The 26,083-nt window shown below is 35.7% G+C and overlaps 1 protein-coding gene across 1 annotated transcript in view; it reads right to left on the bottom strand.

Annotated features, from left to right (window-relative positions):
• The window catches only part of LOC114318147 (insulin-degrading enzyme-like 1, peroxisomal), an 83,876-nt gene that overhangs the window by 46,772 nt on the left and 11,021 nt on the right, over window positions 1–26,083 (bottom strand). The window contains exons 4-13 of the mRNA XM_028265007.2: window positions 11,795–11,886; window positions 11,628–11,701; window positions 11,491–11,534; window positions 8,001–8,052; window positions 5,684–5,806; window positions 5,472–5,584; window positions 4,591–4,753; window positions 3,376–3,468; window positions 3,049–3,134; window positions 601–687 (exon numbers count right to left, since the gene is read on the bottom strand). Of these exons, the coding sequence (XP_028120808.2) occupies window positions 601–687; window positions 3,049–3,134; window positions 3,376–3,468; window positions 4,591–4,753; window positions 5,472–5,584; window positions 5,684–5,806; window positions 8,001–8,052; window positions 11,491–11,534; window positions 11,628–11,701; window positions 11,795–11,886 (927 nt within the window). The remainder of the gene's footprint in view (window positions 1–600; window positions 688–3,048; window positions 3,135–3,375; window positions 3,469–4,590; window positions 4,754–5,471; window positions 5,585–5,683; window positions 5,807–8,000; window positions 8,053–11,490; window positions 11,535–11,627; window positions 11,702–11,794; window positions 11,887–26,083) is intronic.

The following is a 26,083-nucleotide window of genomic DNA, read 5'->3' as shown; positions in this document are numbered from 1 at the left end:
ATTTAACCAGAAATTCTATTTTTGACACATGAACCATATCACATCTGAAATTTATGTCTATAGCTTCTTGTGTCACTGTTGTGTCTTGCTTCCTATCTTTTCTAGGATCTATTGTGCTGACAAACCATCATGGTGTTGTAATCACGTTCCATGTCCATGTCTATTCTACTCCATGGCCTTGTTTGATTAACAGGATTAATAGTGAAAAGATTAATAATCCCATGAACTAGTAGGAGTAGTTATCCAATTAAATTAGTGAGATAACCATTTATTATGTATTTCTTTTGTTTTTTTTCTTTCATACTTGATATTATGACCCTCAACCACTCTCAATATTAAAAATTCACCAATTCGTTCGATTGAATGTCCGCCACACATGTAATCTGATTAATAAAATTTGCAATCAAACATGGGATTGTGAGTTCATGGACTAATAATCTCAATCCTATGCTATAATCCTACTAATCAAACATGCCCAATATGAACAAAATGCTGAATCATGAAAAACGAAAAATACATTGCAAAATAAATGAATAAATTGGAGAGAATTTACTACCATCAGATAAACATAGAAATGAGTCAAATGGCTGCTCAAATTACCTGCATATTTGATGCAACATTGACCACATAAGCAATAGGTGAAATTTTGTCTTGATAATGGAAGACCGTCTCACAAATGGCTGAAAGCTTCATTAACGAATTTAAAATGTCTCAGAATCAGAAAAATGATAACGAAAAATAGTAGACGTCAAAGCATTGACAATCAGAAAGCAAACTGCTAAATGCCTTCCAGATTAAACCATGGCTATAAACACATCACACAGAAAAAAATCTTATCATTCTTGTAGATCCGGATGTGCTGATTATTGTGGATTTTGTAGAGGATTTGATTAGTTAGTTGTTTGGGCTTTTCGTGCAGTTCTTTGTTTTTGTCTGCCAGCTTAAAAAAGCTGATTTTTGTATTCATTGCATCGTCTTGATACTTTCTCAATAAAGTTTGCTTATTTATCAAAAAACAAAAACAAAAAAAATCTTATCATTCCTGTAATGATACATGAAGGCAATGATGAAATGTGCAAAAGGTCGGTGTTTGGGAATGGCTTTCTTAGTAGCTTTTTTCTTCAGTTTTTTTCGTCTTTAGAGAACTTATTTTCTAAATTTTTAAAAATGCTTCAGACTTTTAGGTTCTACTAGACTACACGATTAGAAAAGTTAAAATAATAATAATAATAATGAAAAAAAGTCCACTAAAGAAAAGAAATTAAAAAAAAAAAACAGTTCTTTTGGTAACTTCTTTTTGATTTTTTTTCAATTTTTTTTTTTACTTCCTTTCTTCGACACCATATGATGGGAAAAAAATAAAATTTGATACGTCACTAAAGACAAAAAGTTCGGAAAAAAAATGTGACCTTTTTAGCTAGATGCCAAACGAGACCAATTATATAGATATATAATGCCACTTATCAACCAGCAAAATTGAGAGATAAAGCAGTGGTCATTTACACGTATCCATCTGCTAATAAGCTTAAACTATACTGACATTTTTTTATGCCATTATGATATTAACTAGGGACATGGACTCCTTATAACACTGACATCATAACATGAAAACTTAAGAAAATAGGAAAAAGTAATGTACCCCATGACAGTCCAATGCTAACAATTATCTTACCGGGAAGAAAATGTTGACATTCCAATTACGCCCCCTTCCGCATATATAACTAATTTTTTTCCTCTTATATTTTCTACTTCTTTTTTTTTTTTTTTCCTGATGATTACCAAATTTAAACTGATAACAAATTTAATCTGTGTGGCCCAACCCAAAAACACTCAAATAATACGCTAAAACATTGCAAATCTGAACATTGAGCACGTCTCTATAAAGAATGGTTAGAAATCTGAGAGGAATCAGGCTCAAGATAGAATCCTAACAAAAACAATGAAGCAAGCAAAGAAAACCTGGATGCAATTTTTTTCTTTTTTTCCTCCATGATAACTCCCTTGCACTCTTTATTATGAAAAAGATACATGAACATTTCCAATAGACTTGGTCAGGGTACGTTACTTGAGCCCAGAGTTACTTAACTTCCAAATAAATTCCTTTGATCAGAAAGGCATGAATTTGTGAAAATGAAAAAATGGTGCAGCTAAACAACTAAAGAACAATGAGGAATCCAACACAAAATTAGAGAAAAACAATTAAGACAAATAATTGCATGAAAGTATTCAGTTCATATTGATTCAAAGAAAAAAATCATCATGTTTTTGGTTTCGATTAGTGGCAACAAGCACATAATTTTATAAACCCTCTGCAAAGTGAGCACGGCTTTTGCCAGAATAGGACACTCAAAAAAGCTTATGACACAAGACATAGAAAAAACTTGTCAAAACATTCCTGATCATTCTGAACGGAACATAATAACCGGCTTCTAAACATACATAAAATAAACTAATTTAAGGAGAAATTTAGAAGTTTCCAATCGGATTGACTCAAAGTTATGTACATTTAGGCTGTGTAACTGTGTTTGGATCTTGGATTTATGGAGTAAAAAGAAAAGGGAAGGGGAAAAGTGAAAAACATTTAGCTTCTACTTGATTCACTTCTTCCTTCCTGTTTGTTTTCCCTTCACAAATCCAAGATCCAGAAAAAACATTAGTGTCTTACAAGTCGATAAATGAATTCCATTAGACAATGATAACCATCTGTTCATGGCAATTTAGAAAAATTCTATTATCCAATAATAAGGCCAACTGTTTAAGAAGAACACTTGAAAAATCAAATATCTCCTCAATAACAGTAGTGAAAACATCAAGAATTACACAACCGTATTTGCAAATGATATAAACATGCTACTATCTCATTTGAGAAAACAAAAATACTAGTTGGATAATATTCCTACTGCATGAACAATGCAAGAAAAGTACACCAGTTCAGTTCTAGACTCAAATTCCCAGTGAAAACCTGCAGCAATGGGCTCCATACAATTTTCAACATCTGAATACACATTAATTGCGAACAAAAGTTTGGTTCATGCACTGTCTACATACCTCATCAAATATCCATTTGCAAGGACCAGATTGTTGCAAGAGTTGTATATATTTGAACACCAGTGCCACAATATCTTCAACATGCTCTGTCACATTTAAGTAAAACGATAGCATTTTACATAAATCAGTTAGGTAGGAGAAATTATATCTTGATTTTCACCAAAATAAATGTGAAATTTGAGTACAGCTTCACATCTCTATTAACAAAAAGAAAGTCAAATGGTTTCTTCCCTGCCTGTCTCTCACACACAAACCAGATGAATTCCCTGCCTCCCATTGTTCTCCCACCGAGAGAAAAATAAATAAAGAATGATTAAAGACACTAACCATGACCAGCATCAGTCAGATCAATCGCTACTTTGAAGAAAGAGAACTCATATGTCCAATCTGATTCACCAGCAGACAAACTAGTAGCCCAACCTACAAAATTCCAGAAGAGCAACAACATCAAAAGACTTTCTTGAGAAAAGGCATTTCACGAGAACTACCAATTGACCCACATAGTGTACATACACACACACAGACAACTCTTAATATTGGTTGGCGGAAGCCATAAAATAGTCATTATAGATATATTCCACAACTATTGTCTTGTATAGAATCAACAAAAGAACAATCAACTAGAACCATATATCGCGACTATTTGGGGATTGCAATTTATTGCATTTTTGCATTTGGCTCCAAATTATGTATACATAACTTCATACATATCCCTTACATATTTATGTCTCCATGGCAATTATATTATTTCTTAGTTCCATATATCATGAATCTTGTCTTTAAGCATTTAACACTTCCATTGACTCATTGACTTGAATATTTCCTGCCACGCCTCCAGAACAGTACGTATCTAGTCACTATCTGTATCATCATCTGAACTGGAATGCCACCACGAATACCAAGGGAGTTGTACTTGTACTATTTAAACTGATCCATGCAAATTGGATGATAAAGATCACTATCATCTTGGGAGGAGTCACCACCAAGGGGAAGGTGTAATGTCCCCATTGGACAGGGATGCCTTTTTTATTTATCAATAGACATATATACATACAAATTGTATCAAGATGAATTGTCAAAAGAGAAACAATTGACCTCCATGAAAGTTAAAAAATTCAATTAAATTGATGTTAAAACGAGATCTTGAACAAAAAATGTGTGGAAAGAATGTGAACATCATTATCAGAATTATAAGGTAATTAGAAGCCAAAACATTGTGCTCCTTAACTAAGAATAATTGGAATATATATATATATATAAGGTATTTGCAAGGAAAAAGACCAAGACAAGCCAAAGAGTTTGCTACAGCAATATTATCCATAATATTGTTCTAAAGAAAGGCCCAAAAAGATTATTATTGTGCAGAAGTCAATCACACACTCATCAGCTTGGCCATTCATTTCTCCTAGGAAACCAATTTACTATAAGAAATAATGTCCTAACCAGGATCTAAATCCCATGCTTGGGACTTTGGAGATGGATGGCAGAATATACCACACATGCTTATTGCTGGTGGTCACATAAATGATATTGAGAACCCACCCAAAGTTTTCAAAATGTAGAACACAGAGCCTTCTCCTTCATGGCCAATCAGGTGACTAAGATACCTGCTTGGCCCTTCCTTGTGATGACGAATGCCTGGAGTTAACGGCCATATGATCCTCAACTGGTGACCTTGTTTAATTGGGACGGCTTTAATAAGAACCTAAAAAACAAACATAAAACACAAGGGCAACAAAATGATTATCTCACAGTTTTTTTTTTTTTTTTTTTTCAAACCAAAAACAAGATTCAACAATTTTGATATATGCAACATTTTCATCAATCATAGTTTTAAGAAATAGTTATGGAGGCTTATGGCTGAGCCTTGCCCCCAGCAGCCGAAGCTCAATAAATATGCCTCAAAACATTTCATAAGTAACCCAGGGCCCTTGCCCCATTAATTTTCATAGTACATTGCTCACTCCTTAAAATATGTGTCCCTTGTACTAACCAATATAAAATATCGTTGTCTACTTGCTATGAACAGCCTACTTCAAAGCAGACTTAAAGCTTTTAGAGAAGCTTTCAGGTTTTGTCAGGGAAGCTGCACTGAGCTTTTTAAAACAGCAATAGACAATATCTATCATTAACTACTTTGCATATCAAATAATCTATGGGTTTTTAGCCTTAGAATTCATAAAATTTCACTCTGATGAGGTATTTCTTAAGCTTAGAAAAATTGAGAAATCGCACTGCACCAAAAATTAATTGCAGTCTTTCACAGCAATTTCTTTATCAATCCATACTATTCTGATTTCAATTTTGAGAAAACAAAAAGCATGGATAATTCTCTATTAAAATAATAAATAAATCTTTCCTCACCTCTCGCCTTAATAAAAATGGCCTCGAAAAAAGGACTACTACAATAGTCATATGAATACCTGAAGATGTTCTGATGTGCAAGGATGACCAGGAAAACAAGGATAACTTCGATCAATATTTCGGATCTCCTGGAACTTGCTCTCCACTAAGCTTTGAATTTTATCGACGCTCTCTGAATAAATACACATAAAAGGGATTATGATACTTGATAATACAAAAGAGATAGAGAATTATAGCTGATAAAGTAATATTGTCTAAATTACTCACTTACCTTTTCCATATACAACCAGATGCATGAGGTTGGCTGAATAATTCTCTTCATATAATTTGAGAAGCTCATGCCTTGTATCCACCCCTCTTGCTTTTGGCTTAACCTCCAACGTATCCCAGTTCCCTATATGTTTGGCACAGTACACATCAATCTATCAAAGTTGCTGTGTGATTTAAATAATTTAAGGATGTCCACTAGAAAAGTTTTGGCTCATTACTCTCATGTGTTTAACACCAAAGACAAGGTACATATCTCTCTCTCTCTACATATGTATATACACACATAATCTATATATACTTCACTCTATTCAGTAAAATATTGTTTGATGTTTGAGGCCTCACTTCACTGAACTCCGTTAGCTAGGGCCTTACACAATGATTCGAACAAAGGCACATTTGGCTGTTAATTCCAATGTAGCAGATAAATAAATGCATGCATAGACCAATCAATAGTTCAAGTCACACACTCCCATCACATAATCCATTTTCTCTTCGGTTTCCACGGAAGTATATGTTATCCCACATCATTGTCATATGATGAGGTATCCGTATACTATTCTAGCATAAAAAATAAATAAATAAATAAAGGCTACATATGAATTTAACTGTTCATGACCATTTTAAATCTCGAAATTTAACAGTAACAGTCTTGCAAGCCTTGATCCTATTCTCCTTGTTTTATCCCCCATAATTCAGCAGCCCACAGGAGAAACCTGGGTAGTCATAAAGTAACTAATAATCCAAGTGCTTTATAAAAATAAAAATCATTTCCACTGGATAATTCTATTAAAAAAATAAAGAAATAACAATAGAGCATAAGAGATATTGCAAAGACTACATAAAGATATAAATTGTACAAAGGTTGCGTGGCTTGTGCCCCCTCGACACATTCTCTAATATGATTTCTTCATTGTTGATGATAAAGAGAAAAAAGTCCATATAAATATAAAGACATGTAGTCCCTCAAGCACACCCAAACCTAGACGTACAACCAAAGCAAAGAGAAATGCCAAGATAATTCTTTAAAATTTCTTTAATGATTTCCATGGTTAGGTTGGGGGGGGGGGGGGGTGTTGGGGTTTATACAAGCAAAAACAACCAAAACTTTTTTACATCAACAAAAGAAAGAAAAACAAGCATCTTCCTAGTGAAACACAACCAGTATGTCATGACACATCATAGCCCAATGGGGCAGACTCATGGTCGGGGTGTGTGGAAGGGAGGAGTTTTGGAAGAGGGTTTGTTTCCGGGTGGGGGTGGGGATAGAGTTTGTTTTTGGAGGGATCGGTGGTGTGGTGAAGTGCCATTGGAGGTGATGTTCCCTTTGATATTTTGTATTGCGGTTGATCGGGAGGCGACGGTGGTAACTTATGGGCTTAAGCAGGGACAATCGATTGTTTGGAATGTTAGTTTGTGTCAGGAGTTACAAGATTAGGAGTTGGATCAATTGGTGGATCCTTTGGGCTTCTTTTATGGGTTGTGATTGGGGGGTAGGGGAGGATTCCTTGGGATTGCTTGCGGTCAAAAGGGGTTTTTTTGGTGTCCTCCTTTTATCGGGTTCTTGTTGGTGATGATGTTCATGTGTTTCCTTCAAAGAGCATTTGGGTGGCAAAAAGTTCGTCCACGGTAGCTTTCTTTGTGTGGACGCTGGCATTGGGGCGCATTTTGACTATTGATAATCTAATTCGACGTCGGCATATTTTGGTTAACTGGTACTGCTTGTGTTGCAGTGATGTGGAGACAGCGGATCATTTGCTTATTCATTATTTGGTAGTGTCACAACTTTGGATGCTTATTGTTGCGACTTTTGGCCTTAGCTTGTGTTCAATCAGGTTCGGTGGTGGAGGTGATGTGGAGTTAGGGTGGGGGTAGGGTAGAGAAGAGGCATCAGAAGGCGTGGATGCTAGTGTCCTAGTGTCTTATGTCATTGATTTGGTGGGATGTATTTTTCAAGGTTTGTCTCATTTGGTTTTATGATTGAAGAGGAGGCCTCTTACGATGTTGCATAGTTGGGTCATGATTTCGGTTAATTCAGATGTGTTGGCTTTAGTAGATTTTGGGGATGATTTGATTAGTTAGGTTTTATCTTTTGAGGGTTGTTCTTTTTGTATTATTTGTATCGCCTTGATCCCGTTCTAATAAAGTTTGTTTATTTATCAAAAAAAGAAAAAGAAAAATGAGCATCATCATAATCACAGATCAGTAAGCATAACATAACTACAGTTAAAACCAAGCGAAATAGAATCCATGCACAACAAGATTTCAGCTGTACAGGTTTAAATGATGTGTAACATAATAAACACTTTGAAATTGCCAACCTGTACTGAATTTATGATATGGATGACTCTCTGCACTTAGATGTTTCTGAAGCTGCACAGAATAATTAATTTAAAGCAGAAAAGCAGTTAGAGAGGCAAACTCCTTAAAAGTATTATTTAGTAAGCAACAAACTCAAAAGAGAGTGAGATAGAAAATAATTTAACAGGAATTCTTTAATATGATAAAACTATGTATTTCTAATTCAATCCATCCTTCTCATAGAAAACAAACTATTTCAAGTAGTATTTTGTAAACAATACTTACAAGTGAATAAGAGACAAACATAATAATGAATTTACATGGATATGAGTTCTGTATTCCAAGTTCATGTCGTGTGTATCTTTAGTATTACTCTAGCAATTACTTCATTACTACCATCTTAGTCAACTACGTAAGTGGAAAAGTAACAAAGAAGAAACCAGCTAACATGTTGATGAAGCCATTTTAGGAAAGAGATTTCATTAGAGAAAGAAACTGCCCAAAATGGGATACAATACAAGAGCACTAAGCTCTGAAAATACGATCTCAAAACCATAAAACTCATTTTCATAGACCCTAACTACCTATTTTAGGCCAAGAGACCCAACTAACTCTTATGATACTAAAACATAACTACACCACTAATTCTAACTACATCAGACTCCCCCCACTGAGAAAACATGTCCTCAAGTTGGGACATCAACAAAACAAAACAAAAAAAAAAAAAAAAACTCAAAATATCAACAAATGGAAGCACCATGTACACACAACGGCGAACAAGACTAAGTAGTTGCAAGTCCTTATTCAAGATCACCCTAGCAAATATCTCTCCTTCAAAACGAGTTCTTGCTTATGCACCCCAACCGAAGACTTGTTGAGGTGTGAATAGGCCACCAATGTAGCATGTCATTTTGCAAGAAAGATGTCAACAAATAATGCTTCATGTATGGTCCAAAAATAAACTCATCCTTCCTTCAAGAAGCCGGCCAAGTACCAATTCAACACAAAATGGAACAACTGGCTTTGAAGATAGCATAGGAGGCGTTTCTCAGAAGCAAAGATCATCCAACACCCATGAAACTTCAACTTCATGACTCTCCACCATAACTTCCTTGGAAGGTTGCGTTGCAACCACTTTTTCCATGGGAAGCAAGGTAAGAGCAAAGCCAAGATGACCCCCAACCATCATTGTCATATGCTTCATCTCCAATATCGTTCCCTCCATCCACAAGAAGATCATCACCGTCGTCATCATAAGAATCAAAGATTGAAACATCATCAACCCTATGAACGACAACTTCATCACAAACCGATTCTTCTTCATAACTGTAACCATTAACTTCTTCATACTCCAACTTTTCACTTGTTGACGCATCAAAGGGGAAAACACACTGGTCATCATCTTGTTCTTTGTCAAATATACAAACATCTTGAACCCAATCATGTGTTTGATAAATTTATATGATTTTTGTTTCATTATCATATCTTAAGTTGTTTTATTCAAACTTATAATTAATTTCATATGTGTCTAATCAATAGACACGTGTGTCCTCCAAGTGTCCGAAGAGTGTCTGGATCTTTAAAAAAAATTTAAAAAGTATGACACATTTTGAAGAGTGTCCGACACGTGTCTGGAAAATGTCCTAAGAGTATCGGTGTCCACCATGTACACGACACAGATACATCACCTTCTTAGAAGTGTTTGTGCATCTTAGTGTGTTTAGAGAAGACAATGAGGATATTTTGACAGAATTTAACGGTGTATTTTGGTCCTCAAACTACAAAGGGCAATGTGCTTATTTCTAAATGATAACGGATTTATCAACACATAAACCAAACTACAAAGGGATAAAGAGAAAATTGTCTATCTTACATAATAGATATTTCCACACTTATTCAAATTTTGATAAGAAGAATATATATATATGTATGAGTGTTGCTTTTAGTTCCCACCCTTTTACTTTGGACCCCTCCCCCCACTTCTTTGAAACCTCCACCCACTAAAATTGACCCCCACTTGTTTTTCTTTGAACTGTAAATCTAGCAGGCCCCTCTTGAGAAGATTGGGATGTGGATAAAATGAAAAGTTTATGTTAGGGAAAAATTGTAATTGTAATAGGAAAAAAATGAAGGGGATAAGTGTCCACAGAAGAAAGGTGATAGCATTTAGCGGGTACTCAAAAAGCATATCACTTATTATTTAAGGTAGTCATAGATACCAATCCTTAACTACAAAGTGCTCCGATAAAAAGTAAATTAATATAATAATGGAGACCAAACCATAACTATGATAGTGTTCTAACATGATCAACATATTCACCATTTCTATATGCAACTTCAAAGGATAGATATGTCATGACAAATATAACTTTGCATAGTTCTGACACTAGGGCCCTCTCAAGGCTAAGTTTGGAGCTCTTGTTTTTCATCCTTCATTTCATTTTTAGTTAAAATCCACTTTTTATTTAAATTTCTGGAAAAAGCAACCACCAAACAACCCAAAAGAGTTTAAAAAATTCAAGATAAACTCTTCACATGCATTGCATGTGCCCTGCCACTAGTTGGGGAAAAAAATGATGAGATACTTGTAGGCAGCACCAAGAAATACCTGCCAATTAAACCAGTCATCACCACAAATTGTAAGCAGTAGAGCAATCTTGAGAGGCATAGAACCCTTATAGCAGGACAAAATGCATTCTTTGGCCTTTAAATTTGAATCATTTGATTGGTATGGACCTTCTTATGACCCAGTAACAAGCAATGGCTTTCACATTTTACCGAGCTTTAGCCTTCCACAATTCCCCACTTTAGAATATGAATCGAGGCTTCTTGTTAACGAGGAAGAAATAATTTTTCAAGAACATCCCACTATTTTCCACAGCCCAACTTTCATCCAAAGAAGAGCATGAACAGACATGATTTATATATTGAAGAAAACAAGCAAGTTCAACAACTTCTTGGCCATCTTAGTTTCTAAAAAATTAAATTCCATAATAAGAAATTATAGAGAACCATTAGATCAAACAGCGAGCAGATAATACTTCCCTTTTGCCTAAGAAAGCTAAACTAAGTGAGGGAAGGCAGTTGTACCAAAACCAAAACTGACATATAGGCAGTTTGAGATACATTTAGGAATGGCCGGTAGATGAAATTGTTCCAGAAACTCCTACAACCTTCACATTTGTGCTGACTATTAAATGCGTGAAAACAAATAAATAAATAACATCAAAATACGTAAACAAATAAATATATATATATATATATAAAAATCAAAATAATTATAGGCAGGACAGCACACCCAATTCACATCAAAGTCTCAATATGTTGATAATAATACCCAAAAATAAATAAATCAATAAATAGAACAGTGAGTCAAATGAATTCTAGGACAATTTACATGGCTTGTCCATAAGCTAAATTCCACCAGTGGGCAATTACTAAAAGAAATTTAAAAAAAAAAAAAAAAAAAAAAAACTTATAACAGGTGGCAAGTGGAGAAATAATTCACACCTGGTTCATTCTCCAAGCATCAGACAGTAAATTCTTTTGGTTTTCTGCATATGAGAGTTAAGGGGTGTGGTGATCACCAATGATTGCAGATTTACAGGTGTGACAACATAATCTAGTTGCAAAACGAAAATGCTAACCAGAATCAACAGCTTTTATTTCCCTCGTTGTAGCATCAGCTGACATCAATGGTTTGATAAAGAACTGTGCAAATCTGAACAGTAACGACATGATAACATCTAGGCCAAAAGCGTTTGAAAGCACAGAATAAAAATTAACATCTGACAGAAAGAAAAACAGAATCTACCTGTCCAAAGCCTCCTCAAAACTGTCAGAAATAACATCAAAATAATAGTTGGTGCGCTCAGAGGATGTAAAAGCATTTGTGCTACCACCATGCTGTTAACATGAATAGAAACCACATCATTAATGTAATTTGAGTTAGAAATCGAACAATGATTATCCAGCCATTATTCTTGAAACAGTATCATGAAATGTAATCTGAGTCATATGAATTTTTTTTTTTTTTTTTGAATTACAATGGCACAAAGAATAGATGTTAAAAAAATGCATGCATTTATACTTACCAAGAAAAATGCATGCACATATAAATTTAAAATTTAAAAAAAAAATTATAATAAATACAACCAAAGTACCTAAACTACAACTAAAAGTCCAAAATATCCAGAAGAACATTTATAATTTAAGAATAATGAAGAAACATACTATCCTGAAACAGTGTACTAGAAATTTTCCAGTGGAAAATGTAAATATGAATGTACAATTTTCCACACTAAAAATCCATTTCATCCCCAAATAAATAATAACTAAATAAACAAAAGAGTACAAAAACAGAGACAATCCCATGCGTTTTAAATTGCAACACTCAGTTTCAAATGCTCCTAAAAGTTGCCAACAGATAAATCTCATGCAGAAGCAAAATACTGCCATGCTGAACAAAAACTCTTTAACAAGCACAAAAGAGAGAAAATCAATGAAATGACTTAGCGAGGTGGACAGGGAATGCTACAAACACCATACTTGTATCCTCTAGATTAAATGTTAACTTTAAGACTTTGAGAGATGTGGACACTTCAAAGGTGTTGTGTCCATGTCGGACACCGACACTTATTGAACACTTCACGACACATGTTCAACACTCATCCAAACGTGTACTATTTCTTAAAAATAAAAAATAAATATTTAAAAGTAGACCGTGTGGAGACCCTGAAAAAATTAAATTAACAGGAAAATATATTTTTTATAATACTTAATTGATAATTAATTATTTGAAATGAATCGAGACTTGAAACAGAAAGAGTTTAAGATAGACTAATAATTACACAATTTGGGCCACATGATGCAAGAACTGAAAATTATTTAAACTTTCATTTATTGTAATTGAGATACAAATAATTTTAATTACACGTACAAACTGTTTTCCATTCTGACCTGAGATTAGAGAGATAAGACTCTCCGGGACAGATAGACAACTTTTATTTATTAAAAATATTATATTTTATTATTTTATTATTAATATGGATTTAGATTAATTAATTGCACAGCAAGACCCACAAAGTTGTAAAATTGCAAAAGAGCTTGAGATATTTTAATATTTTGAATTATGGGCCAAGTTTGCAATAAACTAAAGTCTCATCTACCCTCATTAGTGTACAAATTTGAATATTCCTCTCTACTCCCCTCACGCCTTGACTTTGCTAAAAAAGGCCTAGCACACTTTGTACCTCAATGCTAACTTTATGCTTCCATTCCTCTTTGGGTATAAACTACTCTAAACATTGTGCTAACCTATTTTATATGTATATAAGCATGTGTACGAAAATCTGAATTTTAGTGAATGGTTTGGATTGTTTTGTCTTTTTTCTAAATTGAATTTGAGCCTTTAGATAAATTTGATTAATTGGGGTTTGATCAAGGATTAAGGGGGACACTTTTCTACATCACGTAACATTATTTTAGAGAGAGAAACCCACTTTTTCTGCACAAAAACCAGCAGCACTGTTGTGTGCTCTTCCTCCCCCATTTCTCTTTCATTTTGTCCAACAAACCTCCATTTTTTGTAAGCTTGAACTCTTACCTTGACCTTAGTTCATAAGATCTAAGGTTTGGGTTATGTTCTAATGAGTTTAGCAAGCTCATTTGGTGAGTTTTGAGAGAGGGTTTGAAGACTTGGTCGGAGTATTCTTGGAACATCTTCAAACACTTGAAGTATTGGTGGCTTGGATCTTCATTCCTCCATCCCCTCTCCATTTGTTTGCTAGATCTTTATTTGACTGGGATTTATCTACTTTTAATGTATAGATGCCATGCTAGGATTTTTATTTGATTAAATCTATTTATGTTGTGTTGGTTAGATGAACCCACACTTGAACTCATGTTTTTCCCTTCTTTTTCCTATCTTTCATGTTGTATGGACCACCCCACTGCTGGATCACACACCAAGATATTGTCCACTTTGTACCATGGAGGCAGGCACAATTTTATTTTTCCTCCACTAGAACAAGTCTCTTGGAGGTTTGAGGCCATGGCACACCTTATAAGGTGGGTCAAGAGTCTCTAGCGAACCGATGTGGGAAAGATTTCCACTGCCCACGTTAACCCCCCAGCGTGTGGGTCCACGCGGTGGAGCTAGAGTTCCCACAAACGATGCCATTTTGTCAACACCCCACAGCCAGAGCACACACCAAAATATTGTCCACTTTGTACCATGTGGGCATGCCAAAATACTGTTCATGGTTTGTTGCTCTGATACCAACTTAGAAAATATGAAGAAGAAGAACTCCGAAAATATGAGGAAGAAGGAATATATTTCTGTTATATTCAAAACTTCTTATCTTACAAGACCAAATGACACTCCTTATATAGGAGATATTACAAACATCATCATAACCCATTATATGCCACTTACATATTATATATTACCACTATCTACCACTATCTTATTATATACATGCCACTATCTACCACCAACACCACTATCATATTCTATACATGCCACTATCTACAACCAACACCACTATCATATTCTATACATACCACTATCTACCACCAACACCACTATCATATTCTATACATGCCACTATCTACCACCAACACCACTATCATATTATATGCATGAACACAATTTCCAGCACTCCCCCTCAAGCTGGTTTGAAGATATCTTCCATAGCCAGCTTGCTAGTCAGCTTATCAAATTGCTTCTTGTGTAGTCCCTTCGTTAGCACATCAGCTAATTGTTCACCTGTTGGAAGGTAGGTCATACAGATTATGCCAGCATTGATTTTCTCCTTGATGAAATGTTTATCCACTTCTATATGTTTTGTGCGATCATGTAGAACTGGATTATGAGCTATAGATATAGCTGCTTTGTTGTCACAATAGACCTTCATAGGTGTCGGGTGAGAAAGCTTTAATTCTTCAAGAATTCTTTTAATCCACATTACTTCACAGATTCCATGGGCAACAGCTCTGAACTCTGCTTCTGCACTACTTCTAGCTACCACATTCTGTTTTTTACTCCGCCATGTAACTAGGTTCCCACCTACAAAGGAGCAGTATCCGGATGTTGATCTCCTGTCTGTAACACTTCCTGCCCAGTCTGCATCTGTGTATACTTCAACTTGAAGATGTCCATGTTTCTTGAATAGTAAGCCTCTCCCTGGAGTTCCTTTCAAATATCTTAAGATCTTATAAACGGCCTCAAAGTGCTCTGCCCCTGGTGAGTGCATGAACTGACTTACCATGCTGACTGCAAAGGCAATATCAGGCCGCGTATGAGACAAGTAAATCAATTTCCCTACAAGTCGCTGATATTGTTCTCTCTCTTTGACTTCTTCAGCCTTAGCAGCTTGTAACTTCAAGTTAGGCTCGATCGGAGTCTCCGCCATCTTACAACCAAGCATACCTGTTTCTCCAAGGAGATCAAGAACATATTTTCTCTGATTAACGAATATACCTTCCTTGGATCTTGCAAATTCCATTCCGAGGAAATACTTGAGGGCTCCCAGATCCTTAATGTGAAATTCTTTTGCGAGTTTCTCTTTGAGGGCTGCTAACTCTGCTTCATCATTACCAGTTAAAATGATGTCATCAACATAAACAATCAAAATTGCAATTTTACTGTTTTTTGAATGTTTATAAAATATTGTGTGATCTGCTTGACTCTGCGAGAAGCCACAACTGATAACTGCCTTCCCAAAGCGTTCAAACCACGCTCTTGGTGATTGTTTGAGTCCGTATAATGACTTGTTCAATCTGCATACTCTGTCACTTCCAAGTCTCTGCTCAAATCCCGGCGGTAGGCTCATGTACACCTCCTCTTCAAGATCACCATTGAGAAATGCATTTTTAATGTCAAGTTGATGTAGAGGCCAATCTGAATTTACTGCAAGAGATAACAGTACTCTGATGGAATTTATTTTAGCAACAGGAGCAAACGTCTCCTGATAGTCGATCCCATAAGTTTGAGTGAAGCCTTTAGCTACCAGTCTCGCCTTGTATCTCTCAACGCTTCCATCTGCGTTACATTTTATCGTAAACACCCATTTACACCCAACTGTTTTCTTGTCTTTGGGTAGATCAACTATCTCCCAAGTACCACTTCTCCTTAAAGCATTCATCTCCTCCATGACTGCTAATTTCCAATTCGGATCATCCAATGCTTCCTGTATATTCCTTGGAACAAACAAGTGTGAAATCCTAGATGTGAAAGCTCTATGGTTTTTAGACAGTCTTTGATAGGAGAGGTAATTTGCAATAGGATGTTTAATGCAATTTCGGACACCTTTCCTAATTGCTATAGGTACATCAAGGTCGGAAATAGAAGGAATAGGATTACCTAAAATTTCGATGCCAGAACTCGGGTGGACATTCGGGTCATTAGGATGGACATTCGGGTCATTATTCCTCAGATGAAATCGCTTCCTAGTATAAACCTGAAGCTCAGGATTTAGATCATTTTGTAGTACTTCTCCCCCTAAACAAGAATCTTCTTGACTAGGCACCATAGAACTTGGTTCTCCTAAGTGATCATTATCAGACAGATGTGGTTTTTGTGTAGGATAAATGACATTGGGGAGCGGGATAGAAATATCCCAAAAACGGTCTTCTACTCCACTTGTCTCCCCCTGAAGAGAAGTGTTGGGGAAATAGGATTTTGTTTCCACAAATGACACATCCATACTCACATGAAATTTCTTGTTTTGAGGATCGAAGCACTTATACCCCTTTTTGTTTGAGGAATAACCCAAAAAAACACATTTTATAGCACGGGGGTCAAGTTTTGAACGAAATTGACTGGGAACATGAACATAGGCAGTACATCCAAAAACTTTGGCGGGTAAATCAGAAAACAACCTCGTGTCAGGAAAAAAAGTTTTGAGACAATCAAAAGGTGTTTTGTATGTTAACACCTTTGTAGGCATCCTGTTTATCAAATACGAGGCTGTTAAAATTGCTTCACCCCATAAATATTTAGGAACATGCATGTAAAACATTATAGCACGTGCTACTTCAAGTAGATGTTTATTTTTTCGTTCTGCAATGCCATTTTGTTGAGGGGTATCCCGACATGTAGATTGATGAAAAATCCCCTTTTTTTCCAAAAACTCACCCAACTGCTCATTGAAATATTCTGTTCCATTATCAGAATGTAAAATACCAATTTTGGTTTGAAATTGGTTTTCAATCATATTGTAAAAATTTGTGAATAAATTTTTCACGTCAGATTTTTTATTCATCAAATAAATCCAACATAAGCGGGTATGGTCATCAATAAATGTAACAAACCATCTTTTACCAGAAAGAGTAGTGATTTTAGAAGGGCCCCAAACATCACTATGAATCAAATAAAAAGGTTTTGAAGCCTGGTAAGGTTTTGGCAAATAAGTAGAGCGATGAAATTTTGCAAAAATGCAACTTTCACAATGAAAAGAAGAACAATCAATCCCTTTAAATAATTCTGGAAATAAATGTTTCAGATAAAGAAAACTAGGATGTCCTAGCCTATAGTGCCATAGCATTATTTTTTCTCGAACAGAGATTGAACTGGTACTATTAAAGCTCTGAGCTTTTTTATTACTAACAGGTACTTCATCAAAGTAGTAAAGACCTTCAAGCATCCTAGCACGCCCAATCATCATCCCCGAGTTCTGGTCCTGAAATTCACAATGGGATTCAAAAAATGTAACACGACAATTAGAATCCTTAGATAGTTTACTGACAGACAAAAGGTTACAGGCTAAGTTGGGGACGTGAAGAACAGCATTGAGATTAATTTTCTCAGTTAGTTTAATAAATCCTTTTCCTGCAATAGGTGAAAAACTACCATCGGCTATTCTGATTTTGTCATGACCAGAACAAGGGAAATAGGTACTAAATAAATGGGAAAAACTAGTCATGTGATCGGAGGCACCGGAATCTATGATCCACGAAGAGAAGTTTAGGCAAGAGAAGGCTTTAGGATTTCTACCTGTTTGTGCCAACAAAACACTAGGAGTACCGGTTGAGGAGTTGGATTTTATCAGCTTTAAGAGTTGATCAATCTGCTCTTTGTTGAAGGGACCTGAATCGGCTTCATTAGCGGTAGGAAAGCCACGATTCTTCTCTCCTTGTTTGCTGCTTTTCCAGTTGACAGGTTTGCCATGAATCTTCCAACACGTTTCGCGTGTATGGCGAGGCTTGTTGCAAAAATCACACCAGACCCGTGGCTTATCATCAAACCTGCGCTGGTAATTTGCAGCCTTGTTGGCCGCAGCATCGCTAATTAAAGCAGAAATTTCAATTGATTCACCATTACCTTTTTTCTTAAGCATGACGCTCCTTCGGCTCTCTTCCCTTCTGACTTCGGCAAATACTTCGCCAATGGATGGGAGAGGAGGTCTGCCAATAATTCTTCCTCGCACTTCATCGAACTCAATGTTGAGGCCGGCAAGAAACTTGTAAATACGGCTGTCTTCCACAGTTTTCTTGTGGTGGTTGCAGTCGTCAACTGATTTCCATTCGTATGTGTTGAAGATGTCAAGATCCTGCCACAACCTTTTCAACGAATTGAAATATTTGGTGACGGAATCATCTCCTTGACGAATCTCTCCCAACTTCAAAGTTAATTCGAAAACTTGAGATTGATTTCCTAGGTCAGAATACATCTGACTAACATTATCCCACAATTCTTGTGCAGTAGTATAGCACATGTAATTAGAGCTTATATCCTCCTCCATGGAATTGACCAACCATGTCATAACCATGGAGTTTTCAGCGTCCCAATTGTCGAACAGCGGATCATTAACCGCAGGAGCCTTCTTGTCACCAGTGATGTAACCGATCTTTCCTTGCCCACGGATATACATCCGGACAGATTGTGACCAGCGGAGAAAATTATCACCATTTAGGCGGATGGTGGTGATTTGGACAGAGTGAGAGTTGGACGTTTTCACCGGAATGGCAGCGGCAGGGGTTGAAGTGGTTCCGGACGTGACTTCCGACATGGCTATGACGGTTTTAGGGCTGCTGTGTTTTTTGTTGCTCTGATACCAACTTAGAAAATATGAAGAAGAAGAACTCCGAAAATATGAGGAAGAAGGAATATATTTCTGTTATATTCAAAACTTCTTATCTTACAAGACCAAATGACACTCCTTATATAGGAGATATTACAAACATCATCATAACCCATTATATGCCACTTACATATTATATATTACCACTATCTACCACTATCTTATTATATACATGCCACTATCTACCACCAACACCACTATCATATTCTATACATGCCACTATCTACAACCAACACCACTATCATATTCTATACATACCACTATCTACCACCAACACCACTATCGTATTCTATACATGCCACTATCTACCACCAACACCACTATCATATTATATGCATGAACACAATTTCCAGCAGCATGCCACACTTTATAAGGTGGGTTAAGAGCCTCTAGTGAACTCTATGACTTAAAAATGGTAGAAGATCATGTTCTTGGGTTTATGCTTTCAAAATCACATTTTGTATTCAAATGCTATTTTGAACTTGAATCCTCAAAAAGAGTACTACAAAATAAATTTGATGAACATTTTTTTGATTGGCATTGGAGTGTCCGAATCAAAACTCAACTAATCTCCAAGGGTGTACACAAGCCCTCAGCAAGGAGTTTTTCACAAGTGCACCATGGTTAATTCAAGGGTTTTCCCCTAGTCCTCTAAGGAATTGTTAGCATATAAGAGATTTCGATTCCTGAACCTTAGAAGGAGCACACCCCTAATACCTTGCCACCAGGCCAACCCCTTGGGGTTAAGATAAATTTGATGAACATTGATATACATATTGGTATATTTGCTCACTTTGAGAAAATGACAAAATATTAAAGTGTTGAGAAATTTGGGGGAAATGAGTTATGTAGATAGCTTAGTATTAAATATAGTTAGATTTAAAATATGACAATATTTGAATTTAGTTTGGTATTTTTCTTGAAATTTTAAAGTATGTTGAGCTTACTAATTACCCAAAAAAATGTTGAGCTTACTAGCTTTGTTGATTTAATTAGTTTTGTTATTATTTTATGCCTACATGATTAAATGTATGTTATTTGAATGGTTTCATGACTATTGTGTACTAGAATTTAGGGGTGAAATGATAAAAATTGGACCTTTAGAGCAACTTAGCAATTTTAGCCATATGAGCATTTTGGAAAAGTTAACTAAGTATGAGATTTTGAAATAATAAATTTAATGAGAAATTGAAAAGAGAAAAAGGAGAAGTGTTGGAAGGTAATGGGTTTGTCTTGTCAATACTTAGGTCATAGATTTTGGGCATTGGGCCCCCAAAACCAGATGGTTGGTTTTGATTATTTTGGCTATGAGCCCATAATAGGCCGATAGGCCCTATTTGGTCTGGTAAGCTTGATGGGGCAATAGAGCTTGTGTACATAGACCACATGTATGTATTATGTTTATTGGATATTAATTGATTTTCACTTGTTATTTCCATTTTGTGTATCGTATTAGTTATGATAAATTTTCCTTCTAATAATATTATTGTTACTTAATTTGAACTTGGGTAAGTTAATTAAGTAAAGTTTTGAAATGGGTTAAATAAGAAGAAAATTAATAACTCAATAGTTGGCATAATTAATTCATTTGTAATCCGGTACATCATATATACATTTAGTTGTAGAGATTTATGGTTAAGCTAGTCTGTTGCTCACCCCTTACATGACAGATACTGACGGGAGCCAACACCCTTGAGATGAGTGCCACACACTTTTGACATAATAGAGACCTTAGGTTAATTAGGCCTGCATGCCTTTTTATGGTATTAACTATTAATTAATCTAAGGTCTGTAATATTTAATTAAACCCTTATTTTGTACATTTACTTTACGTATTTAAATCCCTGTATGTCATTCTATTTCATTGCATTTCAGTTGGGAACGATGTTATCAATCTTTTCAAAAAAACAGAGAGATTGGTCATGTTTCCCAATGCAAATTTATGTCGGTCCTCACTAGACTAGACTATTTTATCAAAAATTGTAACTCTTTTGGCAGTCAACTCTCAATTACATTTCAAAGGGGCATAATAAGGTTAGTTTGTAAAATGATGATAAAATCTATAAATGACACATTTTACGAGACAAATTGGTTGACATTTTAAATGCTAATAAAATTATTTGTGAAATGTTAAGGAGATTGAAAGAGGTTTTTGAAGTAAATATCACGCTTAGGCTAATTAGATTATGTATACTTAATCTTTCGAAAATTAAAGTGTGACAAACCTCAACATGCTTCAGACAACTGGAAGACACACCTGTCTTTCACTTAGACACACATGAAAGTAATTATAAATTTGAACAAAACAAATTACGATACAATGCTAAAAGAAAAACAATGTAGAATATAGAGAAATTAGTTTTATTGCTATACTGCATTTTTTTATAATTTGTGAATGATAAATTTACATATATAATAAATATATAAAACTCTATATTTTGTGTTTGTCTCTCACACGTGTCGTCCAGCATTTTTTAAAAATTGTCATGTTGTATACATGTTGTGTCCGTATCTATGCTTCTTAAGTGAAGATAAGGCTTAGTAGAGAATACCATACCCCTGTGTCCATATAGTACTATATAAGGAATCACCCACTCTACCCCAAAAGCCATGAATACCACACCCCTATGTTACATGGACTCAGGTGAGGGTGTCCGATATAGGTATGTGTCTAAGTGTCAAATTCACCTATTCCTAAAAAGTGAGGGTACTGGACTGGGCAAAAAAGAGCCCAAAAAATAGATATGGATACAGGGACACGACACATAAAATATTAATAGCATTTTAAATTTTTTGACTTTATTACTATTTTTTTATGTTCCCAAATCAGCCCCAAGTAAAAAAATATTTTTGTATTTATTTTGTATATAAATATAATAATTTTTCTTTATTACCATTGAATTCTATTGTAGAAGACACAAATAGAAATAAATTCTATATAAATACAATAATTTTTGTATTTATTTTGTACATAGATATAAAAAAATCACAATATAAAATTAAAAAATAGAATGTATATACGTTATTTGTACAAGTAGTACTAGAAATACTTAGTATTTTATTTTTTATTGACATTATGATATTTTGTAGGTCTCACATATCATACAAATAAGAAATAAAATATTTAATAAAAATATTTTTAATTTATGTATATAAACTATTTTTTAGTTTTAATTGACATATATATATTACAAATGTGTGTGTGTGTGTGAGAGAGAGAGAGAGAGAGAGAGAGAACGAGCAGTGAGAAGAGAGAGAACAAGATCAAGAGAAGATTGAAAGGCAGAGAGAACGAGAGGAAGATCAAGAAAGAGAGAGAGAGAGATGATCAACAGAGAGAAGAAGACAAACCACAATCGCAAGTGAGAATGAAAGATTGAAGTTTCTCAACAATCCTTCTTCACTCTTCTCTCATGTCAGCTGTGTTTGCGAAAACCATGCCGAGTTCAACACAGATCTCACACTCGCACTCATGTTGTGTCATGTCAACACGGATACTTTACCCTAAACTGACAAGTCCATGTAACATAGACCATACCCCTACATCACCCTTACTGCTTAACAATGACAGAGATCATCGATAGTTTCCCCCCTATTACACAAAATTTGCCCGCTCTTCTCAAGTTATTTGTCATCAATATAGCTTCTCAAGATCCCCTCCATCAACAAGCTTTCGATAAAAGGACTAAGAACAATTCATTCTTAGCCTTTCTCTTAAACCAACTCATCCTCCACCCCTTCTCTAATACAATTGTCCTAAAGCACCCCAAGAAAATCTCCAATAGACTTCATTTCTCAATCTTTCAAAGGTCTTCAAAAAATAGGTGACCAAGGGCCTTAATAAACAACTCTAGCTTATGAATTCCAACCCCCTTTCTCCACAAGCAAGCCTCCACCCAACCTACTAGTTGACACTAGAATTTCTCCCCAAGGACCCCAAAGAAAATCTCTAATTATTTTCTCTAGCCTCTTTGCCACTGAGACAAATTGTGAAAATAAGAAATGAGGCTAAGTTTGGCATACCTCAAATAATCCATCTTTTTATCTTTTTTATCTTTTTTCCATCACATCACCTCTCTACTTTTCTGCACATCTTTTCGTAAAAAGACAAAAAGTACACTTATTTAGGTCATCCCAAACAACCTCGAAGTATGTTGGCAACCTTGACATCATGTTTTTAATCAAAGTAAGATTGTCACCCTTATAAAGATGTTGCCACTTCCATATTACCAGCCTCTTCTCAAACATTTCCACTACTACATCTGACACTGCTTTGCTCTTGAAGGGGCAGCCAAGTGGCAACCCCAAATAGGATGCTAGCAAGGAGCCTACCCGACACCCCAAGTTAGTTACCAACATCTCCAAAACCAAAAGAGAAAAGAGAAAAATGAAATCTGTTGGTTTTCTACTTCTATTTCTCACCTACAGCCATGTCCAAGAGTCCTCTCTCTCTTGTTTTCTTCATTTTGATCACACCGTCAATCTGCAACAAGATGTAATGCATTTCTAGTTGTTGGATTTTGCTCTATAATTGTTTTCATCTGCTCGTTGAATTTTCTGTAAGTAATACTGGTGCTCAAATCTTTGCACTCTAATTCTTGGGTTTTGTTACAAACCTGAAAGTTTTTCCCCGAACTGTTAATACCTTATTCTATATAAGTAGTTTTGGTGCTCAAACAGTTGCCCTCTCTCTTCCTTTTCCTCTCTTCTTCCTCAACCTCATCCATGTCCAAGACTATCAGTTTTTCCTCTTTTTTCATATTTTTCCTCAACTTGTGTCATGTGTCTATTCTTCTCTTCTTTTACCAGACTAAGCCCCAAAGACCCTGATTACAACATCCAAATCCAATGGTTTAATAAATACCTCTACAAATTTTTTAGTGATGGGCCAGCTAGTTCTGACTATTTCATGAAGAAAAAAAAAATTAGAATGATCCTCAGTTAGCATATTATACATATATAGGACTTTTAAGACCACTACCATTTCGAGTTTGTTGTCAATAGGCACATTAAAAATTGGTTTGTTCACTTATAAAGCAAGGAGTCCATTATTTTATTTTTTTTAATCAGCAACAAATGATATATTATTAAAGAGAGAGAGAATACAGAGGAAAAAGAGTCATCAAAGAACACGCTTAGAAAAGTGAAAAAAAGTCGGACCAAACAAACAAACAAATACAAGAAACTAATTGTCACACAGTGCCAACCAATCCCTAGAGATCAAAAAGAGTGGAACCCCTCGAAAAGGGGGGCCACCAAAGCCCAAAAGGATGCCAAGCTACAAACTTTCTCCCACATAGAATCCAAATCCCCAAATTTATCTTCAAAAATCCTTGCATTTCTTTCCAACCAAATGACCCAAAAGCTAGCATAAACCACACAAAGCCACAACATTTTTGCCCTCTTATTCTCCAAAACCCTGAAAATCGATTAAGAGCATGTGAAAACTAAAACCCACACCCACAACACCTCCACCAAACAAAAGAGTCTTTGCCACAAACTCAACGCCACAGGACAATGCAAGAAAAGTTGATTCAGCAATTCCTCACTATCCTTGCACATAGTGCACCATTAAGGACAAAGGTAGCAATTGGGTCTTCTCTTTTGAAAGGTATCATTTGTCAAAATGCTTCCATGAGCCAATGGCCACATAAAAAACGTCACCTTTAGAGGCACAAAAGATTTCCAGATTTTCTTGTGGGGGAGAAGAAAGGCATACCCGACTTATCAATGATTTTGCCAAAAAAAGGACTTACATGTAAAGTCACTCGAAGAGTGGATGAACCAAACCCTTTTGTCACTCATATTTAGATTCAAAGAAAAACGATCAATGCAGGATAGCAAAGAGGTTATCTCACAAGTTTCTCTATTATTAAGATTCCTAAAAAAATTGAAGTTCCAAGAAATCAGTGTGTTACCAAAGAACAAGCCATAGAAGAGACGGAGGAATTATTAGACCGAGCCACTCTATAAATGCGAGAAGGCCACATCAAAGGAAGAATCTCCCACCCAAACATCCTCCCAAAGCAGACATCAACCCCATAACCCACCCTCAAAGAAAGAAACCTCAACCGAAGTGTAAGAATATGAGAGATAGATTTCCAAGGAGACCAACCATTACCCCTTCTATGCAGTTGAGCATCTTTACCATTAACTTGAACCCCATATTTGTTCTTAATAATGGAATGCCATAATGAATCAAGTTCAATAGGGAATCTCCATAACCACTTACCGAGAAAGGCAATGTTCCTAGCCACAATGTTTCCAATGGCTAGCCCCCTTTCTCCTTAAGAAGTGAGACTCGCTCCCAATTGACCAAATGGTCCTTCTTGCCATCATCCATTCCCCAAAAAAAATCCCTCATCAATTTTTCAATCTTCTTTGCAATCCTAACTGATACCTTAAAAAGAGACAAAATGTATAATAGGATCCCCTGCAAAACTGCCAATAACAAAGTGTATGTCACCCTCCCCCCCCCCCCCCCCCAACCCCAAAACCCCCCTTTGGTCCCCTTTGGTCACAAAGAACGCCTCCACCCCTCCAACCTCTTACCAATCTTTTCCATAACCAGAACCCAAAAGGATTCATTCCTAGAATTACACCCTAATGGAAGCCCCAAATACTTGAAGGGAAGACTTTCCATAGGACATCCTAACATTTCCACCAATCTTTGAATTTTATTTTGCACCATGTTAATGCACACAACACTACTTTTATTCAAATTAACTTTAAGCCCTAAAAGAATCTTTAAAATTTTCAACAAAGAAAGAAGACATTATTCTCCTCCCTTGAAGGAAAAAACATAGTGTCATCAACATATTGAAGGTGAGACACACAAATCCAACCCTTCCAAGTTCCAACCATAAATCCATCAACCAAACCTATCTCCTAGCCCAGTCAACCAACCTCCCCAACACATCTGTAACCAATATATACAAAAACGGGGACATTGGGTCTCCCTTCCTAAGACACTTAGCGCCCTAAAAGATCTCCCAGGCTTGCCATTAACTAAAACAGAC

Source organism: Camellia sinensis, chromosome 12, assembly GCF_055761805.1.
Source record: "Camellia sinensis isolate YWXY chromosome 12, ASM5576180v1, whole genome shotgun sequence".
Taxonomy (NCBI): Eukaryota; Viridiplantae; Streptophyta; class Magnoliopsida; order Ericales; family Theaceae; genus Camellia; species Camellia sinensis.
The sequence above is the reverse complement of the archived record's forward strand: the minus strand, read 5'-3'. Positions and strand labels throughout refer to the sequence as shown.